This window comes from Primulina huaijiensis, chromosome 1 (genome assembly GCF_012295235.1).
Source record: "Primulina huaijiensis isolate GDHJ02 chromosome 1, ASM1229523v2, whole genome shotgun sequence".
In the NCBI taxonomy this organism is placed as follows: domain Eukaryota; kingdom Viridiplantae; phylum Streptophyta; class Magnoliopsida; order Lamiales; family Gesneriaceae; genus Primulina; species Primulina huaijiensis.
In genome coordinates, this window is record NC_133306.1 from 22,272,983 (window position 1) to 22,292,679 (window position 19,697).

The 19,697-nt window shown below is 31.7% G+C and overlaps 3 protein-coding genes across 4 annotated transcripts in view; 1 reads left to right on the forward strand and 2 right to left on the reverse strand.

The window, feature by feature from the left end:
• LOC140985014 (tRNA-specific adenosine deaminase TAD2-like) overlaps positions 1 to 15,780 on the reverse strand; it is a 58,489-nt gene extending 42,709 nt beyond the window's left edge. Inside the window, exon 1 of one of the 2 annotated variants that reach the window (XM_073452761.1) lies at positions 15,643 to 15,780. The gene's annotated coding sequence lies outside the window, so the exon portion shown is untranslated. The remainder of the gene's footprint in view (positions 1 to 15,642) is intronic. The other variant, XM_073452752.1, reaches the window with a different exon arrangement.
• On the forward strand, positions 552 to 974 carry LOC140962183 (uncharacterized). The gene has a single exon (XM_073421088.1). The coding sequence runs from the start codon at positions 642 to 644 to the stop codon at positions 843 to 845; it is 204 nt and encodes a 67-aa protein (XP_073277189.1). The 5' UTR covers positions 552 to 641; the 3' UTR covers positions 846 to 974.
• LOC140985058 (uncharacterized) lies at positions 14,057 to 15,928 on the reverse strand. The gene is made up of 2 exons (XM_073452803.1): positions 15,643 to 15,928; positions 14,057 to 14,630 (listed from the first exon to the last, which is right to left on the reverse strand). The coding sequence occupies exon 2, from the start codon at positions 14,621 to 14,623 to the stop codon at positions 14,252 to 14,254; it is 372 nt and encodes a 123-aa protein (XP_073308904.1). The 5' UTR covers positions 14,624 to 14,630; positions 15,643 to 15,928; the 3' UTR covers positions 14,057 to 14,251.
• Positions 15,929 to 19,697: the final 3,769 nt, after the last annotated feature.

A 19,697-nucleotide genomic window follows, 5' to 3' on the forward strand; every position in this document is an offset into this window, starting at 1 on the left:
TCTGTAAAAAGGGTTCCGATCAGTGCTTTCGATACTTTAAGAAATTTTTTTTAATATGACAAGGAAATGATTGTCACGCAGGTTTCGCACTTTCCTAATCGCAAAATGATTTTCTTTACTTAGGATAAATTCAATGCTGCAAAAGCACAAAAAAAAAAAGGAAGAACAAAAATATGAACTTACAAAATCAAAATTGTGTGTCCATTTCTGAATGGAACGATGCCCGTTTAGTTTCTGAATGGATCGATAAGATTGATCGTCTCACGTATAAAAATTCATAAAAACTTTTCACAAAAAATCTATTTTTTTTAAAAATATTATTCAATGTAACATATACCATTTTTCCTGAAATTAAAGGAATCAGACCTGTACATTAAGGCCGCGTGAGACAGACTGATGACATGGAAAGTCAAATGACGGCGCACCCTTTAACCAGCACCTTACGCGCACGTCAGCCACGACCCCATTCGAATATACCCAGTTGGCGCTGCGCCGAGTTTTCCTGAGCGATCCTTCTCCTCCTTATATGTGTGCCTAATACCCTAATCCACACAGCATAATTAACATTACAGGGGAAAGAAATCAAGAACCTTTTTGGTAAAAAATATACCACAATCCGATCTCCGTCAGAGATTGCGAGCATGTGTTTTCTGGGATGCGACGAGAAGGAGACGGAGGTGGGGCGGCAGAAGGCGCCGGGATCGTGCCCCTACTGCGGCGGAAAGGTTCATGCAGTGGACGTTGGAAGCCAACTCAGACTGTGTTTCCTCCCCATTTGCTTCAGATTCAAACGCAAATATTTTTGTACTCTCTGTTCCAAGCGTCTGGTTTTGTACGATTATTAAGGCTCCGTTTTGGTTAATTATCTAATTTTAAAAAATTAATAACTTAGTTTCCTTCCTCATCGATCATTTGTGGACCTATTTGAAATTTATTTTGGATTCTGTTGTAAATTTTTGTTTTTAATGACAATTTTAGTTATTTTTAGTTAGCGTTAAATCATTTATATTCATATAATTATATTTTTTTATATCGATTTTAATTTATTCTTTTTCGTCAAAATCATATAATTATATGACTAATATCATTAGTAAATTTTATAATCTACGTTGTCAATCACAATATATATCTCAAGAAATTTTTTTAATAACATACTTAGAAAATTTTAAGTATAATATTAGTCATTTAATTACATAATTTTGAAAAAAATAACTAAAATTGATAATAAAAAAACATAATTATATGATTATAAATAATCTGACAAAACATTTAGAAGTAAAAATGTGTGACATGTTTACATACATGATTAAAATTGACATTTTTTTTTCATCTCTCTTAATTAATCACCATACTTAATTATGATTTTTAAAATTGAAACTTAACCCTAACTCAACCTTAAAAGCTTGCGGAGGGAGAATTGTCTAAGTCCATATACAAAACTCTTAGTGATTTTATCCAACCGATGTGAGACAATTAACAATATGAAATAGCTAACACATTCTCTCATGCTCAAGAATGAACATCTGGAGTATGAAGTTTACAAGTGACCCAATCATGAGCAGAACATGTAGCCCAACTATGGGCAGCCCAACATATAACAGTGAAAACTTGAAATTCTCATGATATCATATTAAGATTGAAACTTAGGCCTAACTTAATCTCAAAAGTTAAATTAAGCGAAAAAGATTGTCAAAATCTTTATATATAATGATTATTGTATTAATTTTTTTCTTTAGTATTAATAGTCCTGGCTTTGGAATAAGATATTTGCAGTTTTGATCAATGAAATGCTATGATTTTTTTAAAAATACCAAATTTACGATTTCCGTGACAATAATTTAGGAGAAATATCAAATATAATTACTATATGCCGTATAGACGTATAGTGGACATTTTCCCCGTTGTTTCCGGCCGTGAATCGCATGAATTACACGTTTCTAATTTCACACGCGCATACATATACATATACATATAAATATGCATTTTTAGATATTTCACACACGCATATATATTAAATTATTAATATCATTTTTAGATTTTTATAATTAAATTGTTAGTCACATGTACATTTTACGACGATTTTTTTAACCACACAGTTATAAAATTTAACATGATATTGTTAATTTGATTACATGATTTAGACGAAAATGGAAAAGCTAGGAGTTGTCAACATTGAATTGTAGCAAACAAAGCCAAGTTTTGCACTTGCAATTCAATAATTCATCTTTGATTTGGGGGTCAAGAATTACTGCTAGTATGCAAATGGTCTATTTATACATTTATTATCATTTCATTTTTCTTATGATTTAAACATTAATTTTTTCACGCCCATATCGGTATAAATTCCAATCTAAATCAAAACCGGCATAATAAACAATATGTTAAATAGGTAAAATATTGGTCAGTTTGGAATTTTGGATACATAATTAGTTTTTAAAAATATTTCTTCAGCAGGGTTTTCAAATATTTTTCTTTTTTAAAAAAAACAGAAAAAAGTATTTATGTGATATTCATGACCAAATTTGTGATGTAATAAATAAAATGTATTTAAAATTTTTTTTTATTTACTAGTGAAAGAAAATTATGGTTTCTAATTTCATTTTTGGGCTAAATTTTGTTTCACTTGTGGTACATATAGTAAGAATTAAAAATAAATTCTACCTTCAAAGACAACATACCATTTTTGAGTTAATTCATTATTTTAAATTTCAGTTTAATGATTTATCTTAATTTCAATATTAATGTGAAACTATTAATATTTAAAATTATAATACATTTTATAAATTCATTTCAATCATGATATTAATTTTTCCTATCAGAAAGTAATTAAGATATTATTCTTGCACTAAATAAAGTGAAAATTTTATTTTTATGTCAAATTATCAATATAGATAATTGATTTCTCATGTGATAAAATTGTTGGTTAGACTTCAAATTAATCTTTAAAACCTAATTACTATTAGTCATAAATTACCATGACATACCAAATTCCTAACATCTCCCATAATCCCACGCTCTAGGCACATTTTTATCCGGTCAATAATAAATAAATTACAATGTTCATTCTTTCTTCTTAGCTTCCAAAGAAAGCATGTTTACAAATTGATTTGTTTCTATTTAATATAAAATTATTATTATTTAAATGTTGTAACTCATTTTTATAAATTCCTTTCAATGAGATAATAATTTTCTTCTAATTAAATTGTCAACCTTTCATCTCCCTTTTTTGTAATATATAAATCATCCTAATTCACTTTCATTTCTTCTTGAAAAGAAAGTAGAGAGACAAGTCGTAAACTTTATATTTTATTACCACCAAATTTACTTAATGCTATTCCAATTCATTTCATTTTGTCAAATTGCCACCGTCAACTTATCCCCTTCCATACTAGTATCTACTTATTCTTTTTATTAAATTAGAGTAGCGACATAAAGATTGAAGGCCACTGAAAATAATAGTCTTTCATGTGGATATATTGGTTATTATGAACTTGTGGATATTTAAAAAAATTATGATATATAATTCTTAAGCTATGCTATGAAGTTGATGATAGATGATGATTCATAATAGTTTTCCACTATATGAATCTGAGATCGAGGTAAGTGGGCTTATATATAAGTTTTAAAATAATGATGTTTCTGCTTTCGTTCCGTATGATTCTTCTGTTATTCTATGAAATCTTGAACATGCATTGTTAGGATTCGAATTAAAAGTGGTTGAGAAATTTCCGAAACATGATAAGATAAGACAAAGTCCTGATGTGGTGAGTTATAATAACCAATATATGGCCTCTTCTCCTTAGACGAGTAACAATTAGGGACTTATCAGTATACCATGGATAAAGATATGAATAACAATGATATGTATAAGTTTATACTCAGTTTATGATATGCGTCTATGTCTTGTTTCGACATCTGATTGTCTCATATATTGACTCATGTCATGACATGTGCGGCGAATTGGCAATGTTGAACTCATATTATATGTATATTTCGATATCGCGTGAATGATTGACCCACACTTGCTGAGTGTTTCCCCAAACAATCACCCTCTCATTTTCCTCTTCAGATAAGAATGAAAAGAAACTAGTAGAGGAAGATCATACATAATATTGGGCTGATGAAAAAGAGATATTTAGAAGTGTTGCTATTATTTGATTTTTGTTGTCCTTATGATGAAAAATTTTATCTTCCGCTGATGAATTTGATTAATGATTCGTACTTTGGGATGTAAGAACAAATTTCGTCATGAAATAATATACTGGTTTTTAGTTAAATTATATACTATGAGGCTTGTTGTTTTTGAATTTTATTTGAAAACAACGTCGATACCGTGCTCCAGGTTCAAGGCATGACAATTTATAATTTTTTTAAAACAGAAACATCGGTTTTGGTTTTTTTGCATGTGATTCTCTCGGGCGTTCTTAATTTTTAAAAAGACCCCATAAACCCACTATTGACGTCTCTTGCGCTATTATTGTTCAATAAACTACAAGAAATTGAATGACGTACAATCCATTGTTTTATACGGTTTTATACGCACAAAACTCATGTCACTCATTCATGTATTTATTAGTGGTGGTATACAATCAGTTCACGCATTAATGAAGATCTTTGTACTGGAGCTTTTTTTTACTATTCCTTTATGCATATCTTTAATACAGGGTTGGCCACATTTACAATTTAAATGGACACCGTTTCGCTGATCAATTTTATGAGAGAGATATTCTATTTAGGTCATCTAATAAAAAGTATAATTTTTTATATCAAAATTCTACTTTTTATTATAAATATGAGCATGAATGTCATGTATCACGCATTATGATTTATGAAACCGTCTCACAAGAGACATATTCTTTTTATATGTTAATATTGAATGTGATTAGTGAAAAAAAATAATTTCCGTTGCTAATTTTTCATTTTAAATATTCACAAAAAATGTTATATTGGTTCCTTTTATTGTAAATCGCCGAAAATTAAGAGTGTATATATAGGTAAAACTAGGGTAAAATTTAAATACATACCTGACATTTAAAATCAAATTCGAATTCATCCTCCACCTTTCACGCTAATATATTCAATTGAAGGTTGAAAATCCAACCAAAACAAGGTCATATAATTACTAGTAATTTCGTCTCATAAATAATTAAAACAAATTAATAAATAATTAAAAACAAGTTAACTAAATTAAAATGGCCATTTTTGTTAAAAATAAAATAAAAATGTCCATTAATTGATTATTACAAAACTTAATCAGTGGCCCTTTTTGTGTTTATCATACAATTATTTCACTAATTATATAATTATTATGCAGCTTATTTTATTATGTAATAATATTGGCAATTTATTTATAACTCGTGTACGTAGTTGACTAATTGATAATTCAATTATTTTGCCTAGACTTGCATAATTGCTTGGTGAAATAATTATTCATTATCGATAGAACAATCGAAACGTGATGCTTGACATATTGTACGGTTTTAAAAAATTTAAATTGCATTATTATCATCAGTTATAGCTTTTGGTAAATCAACAATCGTTCGGTCCTATAATTGGTATCGGATTCAAAGTCACGGTTTCAATTCTCAATGATTTCAAAAAGTGCAATTATCGTGACGAAAATTGTTGGGTGCAATAATTGTCTCTACTAAGTATAGTAGTTGAGACATGATGTTTGACTTGTTATACGATTTAAAAGATTTAAGGTGTACAATTAGAACCGATTATAATTTTTTTTATAAAGCGGTAAATGCTCGATCCTATACTAATATTATATATGTTCAAATTTTTTTCTTACACGACCAAACTTTTGGATACAATGCTCTCTATTTTAAATTTTAATGTTTTACTAAGTTTTGTACAATTTATAATTGCATATTCTCAATTTTAAAATTTTTCTGCATTTAAAGTTTTCTCTTAAATATGATCTTCCTTATAATTTTAATTCAATTATACAAGTTTGTATTTGTATAAAATGATAAAACAAACACTTTCTACTCACATTTTATTTGGATACATAATTATTAAGTAAATGAGATTTATCTTGACTCAATATTGTTACGGAGCCAGAAAAATAAAGTTAGCGAGACGAAAAATATATAAAAAATCTTAGGAGGGACGAGTGTAAATTTTAATAGGACGAAAGTGAAATAAAATAATTACATCCAACGTCCTATTCTATAACATTGGTGATTTAGATTTATGTTAAATAATAAATGAATATGATGTGTATCATTATTAATTAACAAAAATATAAATTTATCGAATTACAGTCGGTCGGTTTTTTCCCTACAGATTGCCACCAGACCATTGCATGCGGTGAGATTTGATATATATTTTTTGAATTTAAAAAATTAGATAATTTTTTATGGTAAAAACTTGTGTGAGACGGTCTCACGGGGTCGTATTTTGTGATACGGATATCTTATTTGGATCATCCATGAAAAATTATTAATTTTTATACTAAGAGTATTACTTTTTATTGTGAATATCGATAGGGTTGACCCGTCTCACAGATAAAGATTCGTGAGACCGTCTTACAATAGACATGTTCTAATTTGATTTGGTTAAGGTGGTTTAAAATTTGATCACCCCACCCCTATATTTTTCATTGATATATAAAGTCAGAAATATATAATTTTGGTTCCCACTTTTCGGGGTGCGAACACAATGAATGTTAAACGAAATTAGGTGAAACCTCGTTTTCTAAATTATAACACAATTATTGATAATACCACGTTTTTCTTTAGGTGAAGAAGATCATGTGATTGTAATATTAATTTACGAGAGATGTATATATCATACTAAAAATAAAAGAAAATCACATTTTTTTTTATCAAGTAACCTATATGTCTTTTATTTTAGACTTGTTGTTAGTTAATTAATAATCTTAATTTATTAATTTGTATTTTTTTTTCTATTTTAATCATTTTTCATGAGACTGGTTATATATCACTGAAAAAAAATGCAAAGTTGTACACTAAATATTGTAAATTGACCGATAACATGTTAATAATAATAAAAAATATATACAAATTACAAGATCAAAAATATAATAAATCGGGAGTAATTGTTACTGGAGTAGGTCTTTTATAAGATGGTCTCACGGATCTTTATTCGTGAGACGGATCAATCATGCTCATATTTACAATAAAAATTAATATATTTGACATAAAAAGTAATAATTTCTCGTTGATTACTCATATAGAATATCTGTTTCACAAAATTGACTCGTGAGACCATCTCACTGGAGTTTTTGTGTTGTTTAGTGATGGCGTGACACATCTGAAAATACTGTTTATATGGTTCTAGAGGAGGTATTATCCTCGAAATTGACAGGCGTGAATATTGTGCTAATTAAAAGTTTGGTACAAGTTTTCATTTGAAGCTTTATCTACCCATAAATTTTGACCCATGCATATTGTATTTTTCAATGTCAATTTAATTTGTGAACCACTTTCAAAATTGGCCGAAACATTACGAACTCGAGTATGCTTACCATTTCGTTCATAATCATCTACGTATTGAATTTCTTCTAAATAGTATATTAACCTGGAAAAGAGAACCATTTACAACATATATAATCAATTAATTTGCAATTTTCTTCTATTTTAATCAATTTTCAAAGAATGAAAAGTATCGAAAAAATGATGATAGTGGTGACGAGCATTAATAATATGTCTGATGCCATGTCATCATTATGGTGAATATTACTCGAAATGAATGTGAATGTTATAAATAGTTCAAACTATAAATTTATCGATAATGACTAAAAATGAAAAACGTGTATGTTAATTTCCCCTTTCTCTTATTTCATTAATTGAAATGCTGGTCGTCTTTCAGACTTTTTTTTTTTCAAAGTAAAAATATGTATTTGGCCTTCTCTCTAGATAAATCGCCACATCCCCACATATTATATATACACGCAGAAACCCGGCATTCCATAATCCCATGCAAACCCAAGAACTTCAACAAATACCACCCTTTAAACAAAAGCAAATAGGCAAACAAACACGGAGATCAATTTGGATGCGGATGGTTTACGTTTGTGAGGAAGAAGACGATGAGATTATGAAAGAAAAAGCCCCGGGAAAATGCCCAAATTGTGGAGGCAAAGTGGAAGCAGTATACACGCAAAGCAAAGGAAAATTCTGCCAACTCCCAGTTTGTTTCAGAATCAAGAAGAAATTTTTCTGCGTCGTGTGTTCTAAACGTCTGGTTCTGTGTTCCCAACTGCATCCCATCTGATTCTTGTAAATTATATTATCATTTTGATCGATTTCATGTACAAATTATAATTGATTCACTAGGATTTAATTTACATGCAGATGTTGAAATTAAATTTTGACAGCCTGCAATGTATATATGATATGATCAAATGCAAATGCAATTAGTTGTGAGAATTAAGGTCATTGTACGGCATCCATAAAAAGAATATATATACTTGGAATTTCGTTTCGGGAGAAGGTTTTAATTGACTTGTCTATGTTTCACATGGCAATAAGATTTTGGGATCATTTTTTGTAGTTCATCAAAGCTCTTGTATTTTGACATTCCTCGACGAAATGGGAGGAAGAATAGACATCTCCTCGAAATAGCTAGATGTTTAATGCTCACAACCAATCAGTACTGGTTGAGCCACATTCATTGGCACCCGAGCTTTAGCCCGGGTGGCTCAATTTTTTTTTTAAAAAAAATATATATGTAAATTTTGTATAATTTTGGATTAATTTGATATCAATTCGGGTAGATCAATTTAAAATATTAAAGAATTCTAAAGTTTAAAATTTTAGCCCGAGTAAAACCATAATTTTGGCTTGCCATTGCAACCGATGTGCTAAAATATATATGGGGGAAGCTATTCTTACTTGTAATGCCTCCGAAATTAATCAGTAATTCATGAAGCGAAACTAATGATAATTGGGGGATAAAAAAAAATCATAATTATCTCTATTTCAAATATATATCGTGGAATTGTGTCGAATCCACAATGGAGGATACCTAGAGTTACGTTTAGTTTAAAATAACCTGAAAAGTTCCACCGTGACCGAGGATGTGAATGTTATTCGAATTTAAAAAAATGTCTACTTTTTGATCAATAATCGATTCATTGTATAAAATTAACTATTCAAAATGAATCCCAAATCTCTAAAGTTTGAGTTTCATTGGTTCTATGTTGTTTCTCTACATCTTGGTTGCCAAAGCATGAACCTGTCAATTTCAGGATCAGTTTAGGGTGTAAGTTTGGAATTAACGTGTAAAATTCATTATGTAATCTTGGTCATATGTTGCTGTTCAACCTATTAAACAGTTAGACTTAATTCCAACATCTTAAATGTATCGGCAGCAGTTCATGAGCATGCACACCTGCTTGCCTGAATTTTACTATCACCTATTCCTTATTGATCAGACTATCACCTTTATTACAGCAATTTTGAGGTGTGATACTGATTTTCCTCGTTTATCTTACAGATAAACTGGTGTGAAGACGTGAATGTTTGGGAGTTGGTCAGCAAACGTGGAAAGCTAATGTGAATGGTTGACTAAGTGGAAAGTGGGAAGGTGGCATTTAATTATGAAGCGAAGATGCCGTGCTGAGGAAAATCTGATAATTTTGTTGACAACTTGACAAATGAAGTTGGAAGGAAATTTAATAAACACGATGGAAAACTCACCTCAGGTATCCTATTCTTGAGAATCTTAATTCTAAAGTTTCTCTCTTTTCTTAATTATTTTTATATTATTGGTGAGTTGTTTGTTTTCGTCTATTAAGAGAATGTGTGTTCGAGTTTTTTTCATCTTTTCCATAGTTTTAACCATAAAAGTTTTTATGGGTTTTGAATTAAAATCTCGGTATCCAATTTTATCATTTATTTTTATATTTATACTTTAAAATGTCGCACCATTTAGATCCAAACTACCACTCTGAAAGAGAGCAGACGTGCTGTTATCTTACACGGACTACGAAGAAGACTCATTAGTTAATTAAAGAGAACTTGCACGCATGAGAGACCCACTTATGGAGGATGGGTGGAAGCAAAGGGAGCTCGATCGGCATTGCCCCCTCCATTGAGGACAAGGTTTTGTAGATTCTACATGCTGTGCAAATTTTGTTTACTTTGATTTCTGTTAGCACTGATTTACTTCTTTAATGTCGAGGTAAATATGTATATTTTCTATCATTCTAATATATTTTTTGTGTGTTAAGATTGTTAGATTTCAAGATAAAAAGTCGCGTCAAATATTTCTAGAACCATAGGATTGTACCTGAACTCGATGTGCAGGTAGCGGAGCTTTACCTTTTGGACTGTGTTGCATTTGTTGGTGATTGCATTCAACATATTTTAACTCATAACTAAGGAAAAATTCTAGAGCCAGAGGTTGGACCGGAGAGTTGTTCGATGCTGATGCCTGCTTATGCTGTGGAGTATGATTAGTTTCCAGCACAACAATGTTTTAGGTCCCTCGTGACAAAGAAAATTGAAGGACTTTTTTCTCCGGACAACTGGTTATGTACCATGCTTCTTGTTGATCTGTCTGTTATTTTCTTGTGTATTCTAATAACAGGGTATTGTGCCTAGAATAAATTATGTCGGGCATGTAACCCCAATCGACGATCAGGCTGTGCCGATTTATCGATGTACAAATCTCGTTCATATAATAAAAATGGAATATTTCAAAGGACAAAATTTCTACTCATCCATTTTTGGCAACTGCAGTTTTGTGAACTACTTCACTAAAACAGGCGGTGCCACTCTACTCACTTAATTTACAATTAAGCTAACTTCTACAACTTACATTACATACAATCCACTTATAAACTCTTTTATAAATAATCTTTTTGATCTTCATCAAACTACAATCGTCAATTCAACTCTTTGAATTTGACTATCTAAACGAGAACATAGAATACAATACTTGTGTGTCCCTCGATAGTTCAGGGATCCTCTAGGTATTAATGATAGTGTATACAAGAATTTTAAGTTATGGTTATTGTATAGTACGATCATATATCCTGATCGAATTTGCAACAATTGGTATATCGAAAATGGCAAATGAATTTGATAACGATATGATGTATCTTTGAGTACTAACAGTAACATGATATGTGTAACTAGGAAACACATTTCCCTAAAGCTCATGTCTTGCGATGGCCAGAGACTTCTTGCGCTATTAACTCATTAGATCACATGAGATATCTTCAAGGGTTTTGTCTATGCAGCTTACATGAGTAAACAGATAAAACAATTGTCATAATTGTATAAAACTGTAAAGTATTATTAAAAGTTAACAAAGTTCAAAACACAAGTTGACTCGCCAAGCACATATTATAACAAATGTGGACAACAGCCTCACACCTGTGGGCCATGAAATTGATTTGGCAGATGAGAGCCGCTGGAAAATCTACCAGGATAAGCAGGCTTGAATTTCAGAAGAGAGAGAGCTACTAAAGACTAGCAGGATTTCAGATTTATCTTTTAATTAGTAAGAACTATTGTTGATGGTTGTAATCTTCATTGTCCTTGCTATAATTTTCATGGGAAATACGCACTTGAGCGACTGTGGGTGATTGAAGGTCGGGAATCTTTTAAATAATCCTTGGATGTGGTATGCGTTCGAAATTGGTTTCTCGTTTGGCTCCTCCAGAAGTTGTTTTAGTTTGGTGTTTACAAATTTCCTTTTCGCGTTCAACTATTCTTCTTCGGCCACATGCTGCTCTCCCTCAGAAAATGAAAACGAAAATCTCCGTGTACTTCCGCTTCATGGGCAGAATTAGAAGCCTTAATGTTTGTTACATGCTTTTTGAATGCGATGGTTTATTACATATGTTACAAATAATGCATGGTCGATTTTAAGGCTTGTGTTGTGGGCATCACCGACATGTGCAGTTCATTTTTGCTGAAAAAGTGTCTTGTCAAATCTATCACTTGTTTGAAGCCTTTCTTTGCGATTGTTGTGCAGGTGCTGGCTTAGGAATTGACATGTGTACTGACCATACCAGATGATTACTCCAATAATTCTCTTTTTTCCATGGGAATAACGATACATAATGAGAAGCCTATGGTCACACCAGGCTAACTTGAACCTTAGTTCACTCTCCTTATTTCTGGTCAACCCGTGAAGGGTTCATCTACATTAGAAAGCATGTGTGCAATACAAAATTTTTGACAAGCATGGATTTGGGAATGGGCTACTATCTAGGATCGACAAGGAATGTGTAGAGATAGATATTAAGCATGAGGGCTTCATCGTGCGTCAGCAAAGCCAACTCCAGCAAGTAGATAATTATAGAATTAAGCCTTCAGGCCTGGCGCTTAAGCCAGATTCCATGATACGTATGTGATTTTCCAATTAGCCAGATTTTGCTGATAGGGTGCAGAATTCAGATCATTTTTGCCGAAGTCCATTATTCTTAATCCCTTTTCCTCAGCGCACACAGCTTGAATCCCATTTCACAGGTGAGGCCAGAAACAATTGGGCAGGCAAGCAGAGTTGTTGGAGTTAGCCTTGCTGACATTAAAGCTGTCCTTGTCTTACTAGAATCAAACAGTAGGAAAACCCAAGAACAGAAAAGACAACCAAGTACCCGTGTCTGACATTGAAGATGAAAACCAAGATGTTTAGAAAGACACAATTACAGAGGCGTTCAATGCTTGAACAAAACAAACAGAGACTATGAATACTTGTCTTGAATCCTGAATGTACGACTCAAACTAACCCCAGAGGTCTCTTGTAACAGCTTCGGCTTATTTGCATTGCTCTAGTCAACCCATAAATATCAAGACATGTCTATTATTGTAATCTTTATTCACATAAGCATGAATTTAGAACTATTTTATTCAATACTTACAAAACGACATTTTACATAATATAATATGCAATAAAGTACCTTCTCAATAACCAATTTCTATTATGAATTTTAATTTCACGAATTCACCCCACAATTTTTTCTTTCCAAAAAATATTTCTTAGATACAAAATAAAAATAACAAAAAATCGTGACTTTGTTTTCGACATATGATTGGCATGTGAGTGTAAAAGACAAAGCCGTTTTGCTGACTTTTTGAGCCGGTTCGAAAAATATATTATTTTTATTCGAATTTATCGAATTCGAAGTGAACTCTAGCATGTTTTAATTTTTTTCGAGCCGAACTCGAAACCAAATTATACTAGCCTTGATATTTTATTAATGTCATATGAATAATATATATTAAATAAATAAATTTCGAACATTTTGAATATTTGTTTCAAACAATAATTTGAATAGCTTGAAAACATAAATTCGAATCTTTCGAATGGAAGACAAAAAAAAAAAATTTAAATTTTTTTAGCTTCGGATTGAGCTCAAATATATTTATTTCAAGCCAAATTCAAGCCTTTTAACATGTTTAACTCGATTTGATTTGTTTACATGTAGGTTGACCCATGCTTAGGTGCCAATTATCATGCTTAAAACTATTTCATTCAAATTTAGAAAAACATATACTTTTGTCCTCTTTTTAAAATCCAATAATGATCTATAACGTACGGGTTGTTTAGATGCTTTATTCAACAAAATCGATATAATGAATCCCAAATTTTCAAACATCAATCACTTATTTTACTTCATAATCCAAAATGGGCAGGCATCCCCAAGTAAGTTGTGGTTGGACAAAAGAATCGAACTAACTTTAATACTATCATACTCGTAATCATAACCGTACAATTCAAACCAAACTCAAACATACATAAATTTATTTGTACAACATAACTATTCACTCATTTGTCAACAACTAACCAGTTAATTATTAATAATAATTTATAAATATTTGAGATCATACTCTATTTTAATAGAATTTGTTATTAATGTTGCAAGAAACAAATCAATTTTGAAATTAAATTTTAAATAAATCAAAATCGAACCTGAAGCTCGAAAAAATCGAACACGAGCTCTTGGATGATGGATAAAAAAATGAGTAGCATTCGATAAAATTTGATTTGTTACACCCTTAAAACTCGCAACCAACTCCAACTCAGTTTGATGTCAAAAGAGCCGATAACTCCTACAAAGTAGATGTTCACATATTAGAGAAATTAGATGAAATACAATGAAACTCGAAGGGAGAGGTGATTATTTCAAATGTTTACACCCTATTGCTATTATGTAAAATGGTTAATTGTAAATTAAAGAAATCACGATGTATTCAAGAATGTGCCTCCATAAAAGCTAAGCATATAACAAATATGATATTTAACATTTACCATTTCCATACTATTTGGTAGCTTTATCATCTGATGGAGGGGCGAGGTTTTTGGTCAATAAAGCAGAGTTTGAAGGCTGTTGTGTAGCCGCGGTAGAGTTGGTTGGCTGTTCAGCTTCCATTAGTTTACGCAGTCTCTCTTGAAGAACTCGGACCCTGTCCTCTGTATTGCGGAGCCTTCTCCACCTGTAGGTCAACCAGAGACCAAATCCTCCATATACAAGTATATAAGAACCCCACACATAGGGGTACGTTTCTGCATGAGTCTTTATCCTTTGGTATTGCTCTTCTAGTTTCCCTCTCCACCCGACAGCTGTGGGATTTGCCTCTTGCTGGTGGTCAACTATTTGATGAACGTCTTCGGCCTTAGGCACAGTTGTCATTTTAATCCTGCCCGACAATTAAAAGTCAATAAACATCAGTATTATCCTCACGACTTGTTGCAGTCCAGATAGAAAAACAAGTTAACAAAAGCAATCAAAACTTCTATATCATTTTCTTGAGTGCAAAACAATGGAATGGTAGTGCGACTCCAATAGGCATTCATTGTCCAGAAATTTTACGTAGCATTGTAGAAACTTGGACTGATGACTGTGTTGCCATACCATCGGATTTTTTCCAAATGATGTAAAAATTTCCTAACAAAGATGGCTCCACTCTCGATACCAGCAACTATCTAAGCCGGACCAAATTGAGGTGTCCAGAGATCCCATGACACAAAAATACTATCATATAACGGATCTCAACCGAAATATATATAGGCATCAACAACCGATAACTCAACATGATATTTAAGAGGTATCAAGGTGTCTAACTAAAATAAAAATTTGTGTGCTGACAATTATTGCACGTCAGTCAGCAGCTGGAATATGCAACTCAGCATATAAATCAACAAAACATCAAATAAACACACATTAAGATCATCACATGTCTTTGTCAACATCGTGAGAAAGCCAATCCCTGTGAATCTCAAACAAGCAACTAGATTACCACCATTAATTTAAATGCTCCCTGGTTACTCAAACCAGTGGCAAATAAGTTATTTTCATTCCATTTTCATCATTTTCCCCGAATTTATTCAACTTACTCATTTGAGTTGACTAATTCAACTTTAAGCCTCAAATTCCAAAATAATAATTTTAGTTGTCTGAATTTTCCGAAAATTCGCCACAAAAAAATTCCACTATTTCTCAGGTCCAAAACTCACTATAACAATTTCCAGCATTATCAAGATGTCATTTAATCTCAAATAATCGCATTACTAGTTCAACCAAAATTTCTAGGTTATATACCTCAAAGTCGATTCAACTCCAGAACCTACAACATTAACACGATAATTAATCAATATCTAGCTAAATATCACACTAAAATCGAATTAATTCGAATGGGGAAAATCGCTCACCCGAGGCAGCCTATAAACTGTCCAAACAAGGCTGGAGAAATCGAGTTTTTAACTACCGAAATCGAAACAACCACGAGAGGTGCCCGAAAAGGGGCGGTCGCGCGAAGGAGAAGCTCGGAACACGTCGGTGGAGGCTCGCTGTGGAAAATTTCAGAAACTTGTTTGCCAAGCTTTGAGTATCCCAAGAGTGGTGCAAGGGTTTGAGATGAATTCGGGGAGTAACAACCGGGGGAGTGAGGAGGTACATGGAGGAGAGAAAATAATATATTTAAATGTCTTTGTATTGTAAATATTCATATTATATTATATTTTTTTAAAAAAATGATTGATATGTATATTTTCTCAAATTTCTCATATTCATATTATATTATATTTATAGATATGAATATTTTCTCGAATTTCTCATATTCATATTATATTGTATTTATATTACTTGTTGAGTTGAAATTGTATCCGGTCTGATTTATTTTAATATTTGTTTATTATTTAATTTAACTATGACTCTATTTTATAGGTTTGATAAAGTTAATATCGTCTTGTTTGATAGCCTTTGAACTAAACACAGGGAGGATTATTTTTCACAATATATGCGTTGGAAAATGTAAATTTTATATTAATATTTTAAAAAATATTATTATTATTATATTATTAATACTAATAATAATATTTTTTTTATTGATATTACTTTTGGGCTGGTTCGAGGATTAGGATATTAATCTCATACATGTCTCGAACTATTTCGGGGATTTTAAACCATAAAATCGGAGATCCCCTTATTCCGTTTAGAATTTTCCCCGCAGGACCTCAAACCCGTGGAGAAAGTTGTCATCCCTACCACTGTTTAACAAATCTTTTACTAAATTTTAAATTTGTAATGGTTTTTTAAAATCCGTTACAAAATTTAGTAATATTTTTTAAATGAAAGTTTTTCAATGGAATTTCAAAATTAATCGTTCCGAAAATGGCTTTGCTAGGACAGCGTAGGGGTGAGCAATCGATACAAAACTAACTAATTTTTTCCCTACCAATCGAACAGATCTATTTTCATTATTAAAATCGAGTCAGTAAGAATTAGTTATTTCAATCGGTCAACTAACTTGTTCAATTTCAAGTTTTAGTTCAATATAAGTATTCATAGTTTGATTTTTGTGCAACTAATAACACTACAAAAAAAAAGGGTTTTAGCGACGGTTTGGTGGTCCATAACATGAGGTCGCGTCGCCTTGCCTTCTATTACGACGGTTTCCCAATAATCGTCGTCATATTAGCGACGGTTTGTTGAAATAGAATGTCGCTAAATTAGCAACGTTAGTGGCGACGGACTTTTTCAACAAACCGTCGCTAACGTGGCGACGGTTATATGAGGCAGTCGCTAATTTAAGTGATGGTTAAGCGACGATTTTGAAAAAACCGTCGCTTTATTAAGCAACGGTTTTAATGAAGCTACGGTTTTAATAACTTAATTATTTAGCAAAAAAAATCACGTATAATTTACAAAATAAATAATCTATTACGCTAAAATTCATAAATAAAATACTACAAAAAAATTAAAATTAAATATTAAATTTTCTGTAAAGTAAACGTTTTAAAAACCTGACATGCGCGAAAATATGCAGATCCACGTAACGTTGGAAGATCACGCCGACGAGCAAATATACGAAATTAATACGAAAAAATGTTAGTAAAAAGTAAAAAAACCGAAAGTGAGAAAAAATTGATAGAGTTTCACTACTACCAGAGAAGAAAGGCGAAAATCGCTGAAGAAAATGTTTGCGAACCTCGAAATGTATAAAGAATAATAGCGACGGGTTTTTGCATATATCGTCGCCATTTGCGACCGTTATGAATTACACCGTCGCACATAGCGACGGTTTTTGAAAGAAGTCGCCGATCTAGATCGGCGACGGTTTATGCACACTTGTCGCTAGTGGCGACGGTTTGAGTTAAACCGTCGCCAATAGCGACGGTTTTTCATTAACCGTCGCCATTCTTGATGGGCACGGTTTTTTCATTTGAGTAGTGTCCAGGGAAATCGCTTCCTGAGCTAGGAAATGTGCCACAGAGTTCGCTTGTCGGTTGCAATGTTGCACAGTCATTTGCTGAAGTTGATTGAACAAATCGCACGCATCTGCCACAATTGCAGCATCACTCGCAGAAGGGTCTGGGTTGTCTATAGCACCGACCACATTAATCGCGTCGGATTCAGTAAGTGCCAAACATAAAATTATGACCATTTTAAACTAATACGACTTTCCAAAAATCAATAAAATTTCTGTAAGTACTAATTATGACAATTATATTATTTGAGTAACCGAAAATGAAATTTACATTCCATAAATTTTATTTCTCCGCATAAAATTTTCGGTCACGAATACCCCTTAGCAAGGAAGGAAATGACTGGCACTAGGAGGCTTGTGTGGATCGCATTCGCAGTGGCAAGCGTGACCATTTCCGACTTTTAAACATGTAGCTCCAAACTTGCATTCCATTAACACTTTCCACTGAGTTCGACACTGTCATCTAAGCCTGGTATGCCACTCACCTAGGCCTGGAACATTTTGACAACATCTTGCAAAAATTATATTCACCCTTCGTGTACCTACCGAGAAAGTCTACGGTTCGAGCCCATATAACCCTAGAGTCTTAAAATTAAAATTTGAAATCTAAAATTTTATAATTTTCATTCATTCATTATTTGTTTGTTGCTGATAAGTGATCGGTTAGTTCATCGAAAACTAAAAACACATCAGTTATTATTAATCGTTAAGATGACATTCGTATTGGGTTTTGAAATCCTTTATAATTATTATAGAAATTGTTTAACTTGATATAAAATAGATTTGAAATTTACTTTAATCTTGTCAATTCAAACCAAGTCTGAGTCATTTCAAATTTATTAATCCAAACACAATTTTCTTGGATTAGTTTTGCACGTAATTGTCTTAAATGGACCTAACTGACCTGGATTGGAGTCCATCACTTGTTAAGTTTTGTTGAGTTAGGACATTGGCCGGTGCACCAAGTTCACAATTATTTCACTCGCTTTCCGACTTTTTTCTTCTTTTGTGAAGGTTCTTTTAGACTATTTTCATGCTATATTGCTACCTTCATATTTTTTCATGACGAAATATTTATTTATTGAGTAGGTTTCTTGTGAAACGGTCTCACGAATCTTTATCTGTGATACGGGTCAACCCTAACGATATTCACAATAAAAAATAATACTCTTAGCATAAAAAATAATAATTTTTCATGGATGACCCAAATAAGAGATCGGTCTCACAAAATACGACTCGTGAAACCGTCTCACACAAGTTATTGCCTTATTTATTTCATTGTCCGATATTTGTTCTTGTATTTTTTTTTTACATAGCCCTCTTGTCATTCTCATCCTTATTTAAATTTATTTGTTTTAAAAAAATTTCCTTCTGACATATACATGATATATTAAAATTCTAAAAATGTACGATAATTGAATTTGATCGTAATTTTGTCAAATCGAATGAGGAAATTTGAGTTAAATATGGTTTAAAAAAGGCTTCAAGTGATTAAACATATTCGAGTTATAATTAATGAATTCACTGAAAAAAGTATAAATGTTTCCTACAAAATAGTTATAAGTGTAAGTAATAACTTAAAAAATATATTTAAAAAAAGTAACTAGAAATGATTATTTTGCATTCGACTTCCCAGGGCAATCGCCTCAGGCCAAAGTTTCGATAATTTTCAACCTCAAACTTTTAGGCTCTTTGAATTTATTTTTAAAACGTTATAATCTTACTGTGTTGGGAGTTCATTTAAAGTCTGAAACTTTTCATGACTGAAAATATTAAATCTTGAATAATGAAAATAAATTATTTCTGTCAGTATGGTTATTTGATTGTATGATTAGCTTAAATCAAAGGCGTTGAAAAAACAGAATTTCAAGTCGTTTTTCAAAAACTAAATTTTCAGTTTTTTTTTGGAAAAATGGGGAAAAAATTTACTAATCTTGCCCGAAAATAAAATATTCATGTAAAATATTATTTTCGAAAAAGTTTCATATTTACTCGGAA

Coding starts and splice junctions, on each gene's coding strand:
- LOC140962183 (XM_073421088.1), top strand. CDS start 642: ATGTGTTTTCTGGGATGCGACGAGAAGGAGACGGAGGTGGGGCGGCAG.
- LOC140985058 (XM_073452803.1), bottom strand. CDS start 14,623: ATGACAACTGTGCCTAAGGCCGAAGACGTTCATCAAATAGTTGACCAC.